This window comes from Tachypleus tridentatus, chromosome 9 (assembly GCF_004210375.1).
Source record: "Tachypleus tridentatus isolate NWPU-2018 chromosome 9, ASM421037v1, whole genome shotgun sequence".
In the NCBI taxonomy this organism is placed as follows: Eukaryota; Metazoa; Arthropoda; class Merostomata; order Xiphosura; family Limulidae; genus Tachypleus; species Tachypleus tridentatus.
In genome coordinates this window covers 125,708,975-125,721,073 of record NC_134833.1, presented here as the reverse complement: position 1 = coordinate 125,721,073, position 12,099 = coordinate 125,708,975, and the positions used below count along the sequence as shown (strand labels likewise).

Sequence of the window (12,099 nt, the reverse complement as noted above, 5' to 3'; positions counted from 1 at the left end):
AGTAACTTTTATTGCATCTTGTATAAGAGTGCTAAATTGTAATGATGTTTTAAGAATGCTGTTTTTACTTCTGAGTCACTGAATCACATTGTTTTTCTCTTTCTCTAGCACAAGAATCTGCATCAGACTATTCACAACAAACCATAAATCTTTTATTAGCTATATTGTGTCCAGTTGTTGTATTGATACTTATACTGGGGATTATTATCTTAATAATGAGAAAATTACATAAACGACAAATGGCTGCTCTACTGAATCGTGACACTGATCATTTTTATCAAGATGATTTACGGATAACTGCTGCTGGAGACAGTACCTTAAGAGTAAGTTTTGGTACATTAAATTTATCTCAATTAGAAATGCATATGGTTTGTGTCCTATAATTTTACATATACATACTTTATTCCACTAATCAATCAATACTGAATATAGTTTTTTTTTTCATGGATAATTTAATTATGTTTAATCCTTGTAAGTAGTAGACTTTTGACATTTTTAAACTGTTATTGGAAGACCATGATGAAATTCTCAGCTTAATAAAGGAATAATCTTAGGTTGGTATCAACTTTTAACATACTGTTTCTGTAAGCCTGTCTTTTAATTTTTTCTTTTATCATATACAGCTCTGAATTAATGCTAGCAAAATAGCAAGTTACTTATTAGTATTCTATTTTTACTAGTAAAATGCAGAAGACACTAGAAAAAATTGATAATACTCATTTCAAAAGGATAATTTACAGGTCTTTTACCATGGAATACAGGTGGTATACACCTGTGATACAAGATTCTAAGTATAGAGGTCACTATAATTATGATTAAAAAGATTGTTTTCTTATGAGTGCTATGCTCTTTTGCAATTCGAACTTCAATTGCTTGGCATACCAGGATAAGTATCGGGAGGTGGCAGTAGTGAATCCTTGGCTTCAACTTATTTGATTGGTTTCAAAGGCAATTTTCATGTACACCAGCTGATTAGGCTCATACCACTCAGCCTCTGCAGTGCATTTTTCCTGGCTGTACAATTATTAACCTGTTCAGTGCCGTAGACGAGATAACTCGTCCAAGCTGATTGGTAACACAGTGCCAGGGACAAGTTAATTCATTCTCAATAATACCTAACTTCTACACTAGATGTCAGCACCATACATGCATTTGACCTGCTTACAAATTGTTTCACTTTCGATCCAAAATGGAGTTACGAAAAGTTACAAAATGAAGAAGCATTAGAGTTGTTTTTTGAACTTGGTTCGGAGTTGCCGTAGCAGCTGAAATACGTGGCAGTCAACAGGTTAATACTATACCTGAGTGATTGCACATTGTATGTAAAAATAAATAGAGAGCACATAAACTGCAACTTTTTTTCATATTCTTCAAAGTTTATCCATTAACACAGATGTTAGACTTATTAGCTTCTAATTCTTTACCAACTTTTGGCATTTAAACTAACTTTAATTTCATTTTTTCAGTATAGCATCAACAGTGTGGTATTGTAGACTCTATTGATCCAGATGCTTGTGGCCTAGATACACCAGTTTCTGCCCAAATCAAGCATCTTTTAACTTGTAAAGTTAAAATAAGACCACTTTTAACATGTAATTAAAATGAATTTTGATGTTTGAAAATGAAACATAAAAAGAGGTTTCTTACATGTAAGTAGAATATAGATATATTTATTAACATTTAATACATGAAATATTTATTATGACAGAGTTACAGTTAACTTTAGAAAAAAAATTTTATTGCTAGTAGAAATTCAGAATTTGCTAATGGAAAAGAATAACTAGCAATCATTTGCTACTGCCTTTTCATGATTGCACACACTGTTACATGTTCGAGATCTGTAACATTTCATTTGGCCAATAGAAAGTGTTTGCTTGTTTGTGTCAGAAGAACTCCTACTTAATTTGCTTATCTAAGTCAGACTTTTTACATTTTCAACATTTCAGAAAACTTGTTTTTCTATTGTTCTCATGTCTTCCTTTTATTAAAAGCTACCATAAAAAATGTTCCTTTATGCAGTTTTAATATTAAATGAAGTCTTTTATTAAATAACTCTTTCTGTGATACCAATCAGTTGTTATTCATATTATTAATGTTGTTAAATATGAAAAATATTTCACCAACAACCTTCATGGGTTTGCTCAAAATCCTCAAATTTGATATAGGTTCTTTCTAGCATGCACACCTGTCACATCTCATGGCTTCTGATCATAGATCTTGAAAGGATTTGAATCTTCATGTCCTAATCTGCTCCTAATTGTTTTTTCTCTTCTGTATTCACCCTATCTCCTGTGGTTGTTTTGCATATCTTTTGGAAGGTTTGACTTCAAGTTCAGTTTTCACTTCTACTTTATGGTTTGTCTCTTTTTTGGTATCCTTTGTGAATTCTTCTTGATGGGATTTTCTTTTACTCTCAACAAGAATGTATGAAATTGCTTTCCTTATTTTTGCATAGAAGGCCTTTTTGATATTTTTTATAGGTTTCACCTTGATAAATATCCTTAAGTATCTTTTGCACAAAACCACTAGGCTTTAGAAGTTTGAAGTTATGTTAATGTATGCCAGTATTCATATTAACTACAAAATCTTGCAAATTTTAAGAATTCCTTTGCCCATAAGTATTTCTAAACTGCTTGTTTGTTGTGAGAATTACACATAACCCTACATACATTTACATATTAGCCTTAATTACTCACCTACTCCATTCAAGTTTCCACTATGAATTTTGTTTAATATTCTTGTACCATCTTCTGTTTCACTTAAAACCATTTCCTTATTCCAGTGTGGGATTGTAGCTACATTTTATTTGATCAGTATAAAATATTAGAAAAGTACTATATACATAGTCCACTAAACACACCCACTTGTGGCACAAGAGAGGGATTTATCTTTAACTGTTAGCTAAATGCTTTTACAGAGTAAATAACCAACTCTGCTTGCTATTCAGTTTTACGTGAATATTTTTCAGTGTTTAATAGAAAATATGACATTTGAGGTATAAGAGCTGCAATAGGCCTTATAAGAAAATTCAAGTTGTGAAACTATTATGAAATAAGTTTAAAGATAAGATTATATTCAAAGTTAAAAAAGTGAAAATATTTGATAGGTATGATAATCCTATTATCTTGTGTTTAGGAGGTTTTCGAGCATTCTGTCACATCTGGAAGTGGATCAGGTATGCCCTTGTTGATTCAACGAACTTTAGCAAAACAAATCCATTTAAATGAATGTATTGGTAAGTTGAATAGTCAACTACAGGCATTATATAATTTAATTCTAATTTGTAGCTTCATTTAAATTGCTAATGTTGTATTAATTCCTTCAGTGTTTCTCTTAGAAAACTTTGATACTTGACTTTAATATGCTGTTTTTTAAGTTGTAGTCGTAACTGATATTATGTTATTTGAATTTTATATTTTTTTTTTTTTGCAGATCTAATAAAAGTAGATAGTTGTTTTTGATAGATTTTGTTAGGGGCTTTATTATTATAATTTTTTATAAATGTTTTTCTAACTTCTTTTGCAATGAATATATACTGTTTTCTGTTGTAGGTCATGAGTATATATAGTAGGTTTTGGGAATGCTGGTTGTGGTCTGTCCAAATGTATTTGCTTTTATGGTTTATTGTACTTGCTGCTATTGTTAGATCTGATTTATTGTAGTTGCTGCTATTGTTAGATCTCATTTGATAATCAGCAGATTTTTGAACAGAAAAGCATTGATCATTAATTATAGTTACTTATTTTAAAGACATTAATCTGATTGGATAATTGTCAGCTAGAGTCTGTTTGAAAATGTTTAATTTTATTCTTGTCTTCATATTTGCATGTTTGTGCAGTTTTTGAGTTATATAGCAGTTTATCCAGTTTAGTTTAACGAATAACTAAAACCTACAAGTTAATATAAGCAGTGCATGTTAACTGTGACAGGATAAATATTCACTAGTAATATATAATATATTGAATATTGTGTGACATACTTTTAAAACTGACATTTAATTTTTGATCCGGTTGAGGAAAATGTGTATCTTAATTTAAAATTTCACGCCTTACTATTTGAAATTATTTTTAGTGTGATTCCAATTATATAACAAATGCTGAATTGAGAAAAATTGAATTTTCTGTATATGAATGTGAACAAAAAATACAGAGAACTGAATGTTGTATTACAATGGTATTTGATCTTAACCATATTGTTGCCATTTGTGTCACCACATCTGGTCATCATCCTTTATCTGAGTTTATTGATTATTGACCTGTGTTTTAGTTTGTATTGCAACAATCTCTATTGTAATCACATCATGTACATGCTGATTTCTGTAATACAATTAGTGTATGAGGATAGTATTTTCCAGATGCCTATTTCAACAGTCCACAGTGTTTGTACACAAACCTGAAAATCTTAGCTTGAAAAAATGATAAATTGATTTTCTGGGCTTGAAAATACACAAAAAATCACACTTTTGGTTTGAAAGTGGAATTACACTAGTGTCATGAGTATGAAATAATTCCTGCAAGAAGTTTTATTGTAAAAATAGATCTTAAAAGTGAGTGAGCATATGTGACAATGGGAAGTATTGTCAATAATTTGTCAGAAGAGTCCATTCTGCCCAGAAATTTCCAAAGTAGCAAGTCTCTTTAACTTTTGCAATAGCATGTAAGAGCATTCACAACCCAGTGTTCCTCATTATGTACATCTTTACATGAATCACATGTAAAAATAAATCTAATTAGAAAAGGAAATCTTACTTGCTCGTGCATGAAATGTACATAAACAAAGACAATATTACTTAATAGAAATGTTATTTACATATATTCAACTATTCATAAATATTGATAGCAAAAGATGTTTGTAAATTTGTATCTGTATAGTATTTTAATTTTAGATAATTTATTCTATTGTGGTTTTGTTATCTTGATAGCTTCCAAAGTTGCCACTGCTACTCATGTTAAAATCAACAAGAATTCATGGATAACATGATTACCCCTTCAGTAATGAGTCCCTGATAAAAAAGAAAAGTGATGTGTGTTAAAATCATTGATAGTTTTTTTTAGAGACTAATGATAATTATTGTAATTCACAGCCTATTTCTAAATCCATGAAATATTTAAAAAATGTAGCGGCTGCAGATTGTGTGAATTCTAACTGTAGTAACATCATTTCTTCGAGTTCATTCAGTAAATGAAGTAAGCCCATAAAGTTGATGTCTAAATGGCCCAGTGAATTCAAATGATTTTTTCTTGATAAGAATGGTGGAATGCAATTTATGCCATCAGTCTTGGAAAACTAAATCAAATATTTGTCACAGGTTGTTTTGACTATCAGAAAAGTGCACTTGTATAACACAAGATATGTAAAGATCATAAAATTGCTTAATGGTATAAAAGTCTTTCCCATAACTTGTACATATTCCAATAGCTACTGTAGATAAAAAAAACAACACACACACTAAGAAGCTAGAAAATATTAGTTATATTAAATAAAACATCAAATGCACTTCATATTTAACACAACAATTTCAGTTATATTGCACTATACAAATATGTGCTTACAAGGTTGACTTCTCACAATTTCTATCATCCATGCCATGTTCCATTTTTTTAAGTTAATCATTTGGATTTGTGACATTTCAGGGCAGTTGTCTTTGAGTATATTCCTTCCTTGATGGTGAAAATGTTTAAGGGCAACTGTTTAGTTTTTCTTTCTTCACCTGATTGTGCTATTGATACTGGGAGGTTTACCACTCGGTTACATAACAGGATAGCTATGTCTTGACATCCATGTTTGTCAAAACAGCTTGCTTTGGCTTACCACTGCCAGAAGGATGGTATATTTAAATTCTCAAAGACTTGATTCTCTTTTGGACATGTGGGGTTCCAGACTGGAACCTGTGATCACTTTTAACATATCCCAATTTTCTTAGATTCATCTGACCCTAGATAATGGCATTGGAGTTGGTCATTCTGCTCACATCTCCACATCCATTATCTACCCAACAAGTTCATGAAACATGGATTTTCATTCCAGATATATTTGAGCTGTTAGCCAAGGGTGCAATAGAGAGTTGATTCTGTTCTTCTGGGATATTATCCCTATTTATTTAATGTGCCCCAAAACATGGGAAAATGGTATCTGATCATTGTTGTCTCAACCAATTCTTGAATTCCTTCAAGTTCACAATGGGGTCCTTTCCCAACCTAAACTGATTTTTCACTAGGTTTGTGGATTATTAAGCTTGTAATTGACCAAGGCATATTTATACATTCATCCTTTCACTATTTATGTTTTATGCACAAGGGTCTCGTTCTGTAGCTCTTACTCTGCTCTTTCCTAATATCTGCACCATATGTCTTCTGCAGAGTTGTATGAACTTTTTCTCATCACTTTCATTCCTTGGGCATGTACACATGCCATTATATGGGCATCTGGCTACTTTTGGCATCATCTCATCAGTTGGCAGAATGACACACCTGGATTCTTTTTCAGAAACAATCAAGGTTAGCTTTCTTATCAGATATTAGAAATCCATTCTCATGCCAATACAATACATTATCCACCTGGGTGTCATTTTCAATTTTTGTTTGTATCTCTATCTCCAACTGCATGAATGGCTCCTTCTGTTTTTTGGGGATGTGAGTGCTCCTTGCTTCTGTTTTCTTTGGGATGAGCAAATGTGTGATCCTATCAGTGGTTGCTATGCAACCAAAGGATCATGAAATGTTATCCACCAGATAATTTAATTTTCTTTCTCAGGAGCAACATCTTAGATCTTGAAAAGTTATTGGATCTGAAGAACACTACAATATATGTTCTTAAACTACTTCCTCATCTTAAGATTCATCTCTTTACAGGTGTATCACTTCAGCAGTCAGAAATTCCAGAGTTTATAGATGGAAGACAAATATTTCTTTCACATTGATTTTTTTAGAACTTCTTGCTGTCTATTGCACAATGGCTCAAGATCTAGCTCTATTGAAGAGAAAAATCATTATAGCTCATTTTGATAATTCTATGGTGATATCTTACACTTTCTCTCAAGGGGGCATGCATGCTTGGGACCTTTGTTTTCAGACTTTGAATATTCCCTGCTGTTCCCACTCTCATCACATCAGCCTCTTAATTTGCTATGTTTCAGGAGTAATGCTGATAATAGAAAATCATCTGTCTTGGCCTGTATGAATGGATGCTATATTGTAAGGTTTTCCATGCAGAAATATGCTGTCAGTTTGGGACTCCAATGATCAATCCATTTGCAACTTGTAGGAACTCCCAGCTACAAGCATTTTGATCTCTGGAATCTCATTCTTGAATCTTGGTGATTGATGCATTCAGTAAAGAATGGATGGCATTGCAATGCATTCTCCCCAGTGCATCTGTAACTTGGAGTTCTGACTGTGGTTTAATCCATTCTCTGTTGAGTGCTGTTGGTATCTACAGATTGGCCAGCTCAACCACAGTTTCCTCTTATTCAGTATTTTCAAGATTGTCCACCTCTAACACTTTCTGTATGATTATCTCTGTTGAGGCAACCTTGATCTGACATTCTACACCCAGACATTCTGAAGCTCAAACTTCTTGCATAGAACTTGTGTGGTTGTTTGCATGACATTGTGGTTTAACTTCTAAAGTTCCCTGATATAATACTTTCAATCTCTCCATAGACCTACAATGGTCATTTTGTAATGGAAATGAATACTTATTGCCCATGAGGAAAATTGAACCCACTTCACCCAAATGTAGCCAACAATTTCACGTTTTTTGACAAAAGTTCTAGTTCTGTTTGCTATCACCTTATATGAAGCAATTTTATTGACTACTTTTCAGTATTTCAAACATAGCAAATTCTTTGAATCCCTAGTGATATCCAACGTTCTCAAATTGTTTTGCATCCTTCATTCCAAAAGGTCTTTTCTATTACCTAATTGGGATAGTAAGTGGTATTACAGCATTTGTTTTCACACTTATTCAAGACTATAGCCTTGTACTATGTATAACCTTTCCCTTAAAGTTTATTTTTGTTTCTAATGGTTGTAGGTTGGAGTTATATGCACTGCATGTGCACAGACTCTATTATTCTAGTTATGTCCTGCCATACAAAGATTGGTCCTTTCTTCCAAAGATTCTAGTAGCCAATGAAGAAAATAAATTCTCACCAATTCATTTCTCAGCTATTTTGCATCTCTATGAATACTTGGATATCAGTTGTTTGTTGTGTTTTGTCAGGGCCCTGAGGTGTTATGAGGTTCACACTAACTCATTTTGAGGTTCTAGAAATTGGCTGTTTATTCATTGAAATCCTTCAGTTTCACTGAATTTATCCCCAGTTACATTAGTGAAGTGGCTTGCAAATTGATCCATATTGCTTATTCTGAACTTTCTTTACAGGCAAGAAAACTTTTGTTATTCACATCTCATCAGGTTTGTCATATTTTGTTTTTAGTTGTCCATTTGAACCACCTACCAGAGTGTAGTGTGTATGGCTGGTATGTGAACTTCTTCCATTACTTTTCTTTTACATTATTTACATGATCTAGGAATTTCTTCTGATGGTCTTTGCTTACCTCTATGGTCATTTTGGCCACATCTGCTAGATTATAAGGAGGGTTGAGTATTTCTTTACTTCTCTTTTCCTTTCCAGGGTCTCTTTTTTTTTTTTTTTTTTTTACTTTCACAGGATCCCATTCTGTGGTGAGTGTTGCTCAGGCAGGTTTGCTTTTATCAATTCAATTCCACACCAGCAACCATTAGTTCACTATACTTAATACCAGTTGTAGCAGGCTCTGTAGAAATGAGGCATTTCCTAAGACCATCTAGGAGTTTACCAGGTGGTATTACCATACTATGCTGGACTGCCACTCATGAACTATCATGACTAAAGTTAAAAGGGTAGGAGTAGCACTAACCTATGCTGGAGCCTACATGTAATACCAGCTGAGATGTAGTGCTCTATTGTCTGATGAAGTTGTATGTGGCCCTTCTTTTTGATCAGTATCAGTTCAATATGTTCATGGAAGGAGGGTCCACTATCTTTCATAATTCTAGATATGGATTGATTGAGAACAGTGTTTCACATTCTCTTCATATTTCCAAGGGCAAGTTCAATGCTCTTTGCCCATTCAGTTGGAGAATGAAGGTGAATGTTCATAATTTCAAACTGGACTAGTTCTGTTCATTTAAGTCATACACAATCCTGTAATTCTAAGCCTAGGGTATTGCTTTTTTGGCCTTCTTTGGGTATAGAAGGTTTGTCTGCTATAGTGTTGCTCACTTTCTCATTGTGATTCCAGTGGTTTGGAATACATTGATCTATGGCTTCAGGTTAGGATTCAATAATCATATACGTAACATAGTTGTCCAGTTGCTCTATCCACCAATGTGGGATATGAGGACCAAGACCCCATAATATCAATACCAAGTAATGGAACCTTTGCTGTGTTTTTGGGAGTGGCTTATAGTGATGATCACTTCTATACAGTTCCATCCTTGATACGGAACTAAGTTCAGAGTTAATAGCATACTTATTGTGGATGTTGTGTGGTTCCCCCACTTGGGTACCACCTTTATGTTGGTACATGCATGATCTGTGAAGACAATTTCTGTAGGGATAATGCCACCACCAGCTCCTTCATCATCAGTGGGATTTTAGTTATAAGTATCAGAAGAGATAATTACATTTGAAAGTTAACATTTTCATAAATTGAAAATGTATTTTTCATAATCTCTGCTGATACTGTCCCACTCTTCCTCTCCACTGAAAGCCAATGTTAGAAACTCGGATGATGTTGAGTTTTGAAAAGGTGATATGATTATCTGAATAATGTACTTTACAGTACCAGACAGAAGGCTCATTGAGGTAGGTGGAGATTATCACAAGAAAAATATTACCAAGGGCAACTTGGTGAGGTATAAAAGACTGGAACAAGTGTGAATACAAGTGTCTAAAACTGGTAATACTCACTAAAAACTAAGTTTCGTAAAAAATGTTTTGAATTTGAAAAAGTGTATTAACCCTGAGCTAATTACACATTTTTATAGATGCTGTTTCTAGTAGTTTAACATCATGTTTTTATGTGGCATAGCATGTACACACATTTCCTTTTTCAGCTGAATAGAAGGTATGATTAGGAAGCTTATTTTGGTGAATCCATATCCCTCTTGACCTCATTTGCAAGAAGAGATCCATCTTAATTACATAGTTTATTATTACCTTGGTCAAAAGGATGTTTACACTAACTATTATGTTTGTGAAATCTTACTTGTTACAAGATGCCAAAGTCTGTTTACTCTGTCATGTGCATGACTTGTTGCTTGTCTGTTTCTGAATGGTCCTGATGCCTTAAATTAATCCATTTTTGTTTCCAATGTCATTAAGTACAAGAGATATCACTTTCTCAGAAATTATAAATTACTGATTGAACATATTTTTCTGATCAGTGTATAAATGCTTTGTGTTTGAAATAATTGTTGCCTTTACTAAAAGTGTTTAGTTTTTGGTGGTATCACACTACAAAATAACAGGCAATGTCAAAATATAGCTCTGATAAATGTTATTGTACAATGATTACACCAACTGTGGTTTGTCATATGACTTGTTGATTTGTGTTTTCAAAGTTTTATAATGTAATGTACTGAACTCTGTACAATCAATCCTACTTAATTTGTTAACAGGAAAATTCTGAACATTTTAAAACACTGTGCTACTAGTACAATTTTTCTTTTCAGTTGATGAGATCACATTTGTAAGCAGCTTAATAATGATTTTAGATATACTTTCCGCAGGGAAATTTTCTGTCATAAGTCAAACTTATGGCCTTAATTAACATTTTCACAAGTTTTTTTGATATTATTTTGGAAAAAAAATAAATTTTTGATGTTGATTTAGCTCTTAAGATTCTAAGATGAAAGTAACTGTTATAGTAATTTAATATCTCATTCTGTTTTACTTCCTTATTGGCTGTTAATTTTGAACAGTATTTATCTCAGCAAAATTGATTTTGTAAATATTCAGTGATAACAGGGAGGAAAATAAATATAGGTATTTAAAGTACTTATTCATGTGTTTTTAGAAGTATTTAGCTTATCTTAACATTACTGAAAATATTTTTACACAACATCTCTGAACTGTTTCATAAATCGACTTATTTTTTGTAAAACTAAGGTGAAAATTTGTATCACTAAATCTAACTACTTGAGTATTTGTACATAGTTTTAATATAACTGATTTATTGAACACAAAAATTTTAAATTTAGGGAAAGGAAGATATGGAGAAGTGTGGAGGGGAATTTGGCATGGAGAAAGTGTAGCTGTGAAGATATTTTTCTCAAAGGATGAAGCATCGTGGACCAGAGAAACAGAAATATACAGTACAGTACTGCTTCGTCATGAAAACATATTGGGTTTTATTGGATCAGATGTCACCTCTCATAACTCATGCACCCAACTGTGGTTGGTTACTCATTATCATGAACTTGGCTCTCTCTATGACTATCTGAACCTAACTGATCTAACTACGTATCAGATGCTGATCATTCTCTTGTCTGCTATCTCAGGAATTGTTCATCTACACACAGAAATCTTTGGTACACAAGGAAAACCAGCCATTGCTCATAGGGACATTAAGGTAATGTGTTTTAGCTTTATGAAGTATAAAAATGTTAAACTGTTTGTTACTGGATTGTACCACTGTTACTCTGTGTGTGTTTGATCATATAACTCTTAAATAATGAAACTTAACTGAGGTTGTAGTATGTTATATATCATTTTAAGTATTATATAGAATAAATGGCCTTTGCAGTAATTTTAACTTAACTATTTCTGGTATAATGAACAAATGCTGTACAGTTGAATATTAATTTCTGGTTGACCCATTTAAATTTTGTATATTGTAAATGTTCTAAAAATATCAATTACATTTGTAACTTACTGAAACAGTTTTCTAAACTTCACCTAATTACATTGTCATTTCTCTATGAATGATTAGGTTATTTAAGAATTTTTTTTTTATATAAAAACTACATCACTTGCTATGAAGTTGAATTACCACTCTTGATTTCATGAAAATTTTATGTATGGAGTCACTGATCTTGAGTAACTAATTC

The 12,099-nt window shown here is 32.5% G+C and overlaps 1 protein-coding gene across 1 annotated transcript in view; it reads left to right on the top strand.

Annotated features, from left to right (window-relative positions):
• Nucleotides 1–12,099, top strand: part of sax (type I BMP receptor saxophone) — a 48,832-nt gene that overhangs the window by 23,234 nt on the left and 13,499 nt on the right. The window contains exons 4-6 of the mRNA XM_076457079.1: nucleotides 109–323; nucleotides 3,136–3,235; nucleotides 11,251–11,621. Of these exons, the coding sequence (XP_076313194.1) occupies nucleotides 109–323; nucleotides 3,136–3,235; nucleotides 11,251–11,621 (686 nt within the window). The remainder of the gene's footprint in view (nucleotides 1–108; nucleotides 324–3,135; nucleotides 3,236–11,250; nucleotides 11,622–12,099) is intronic.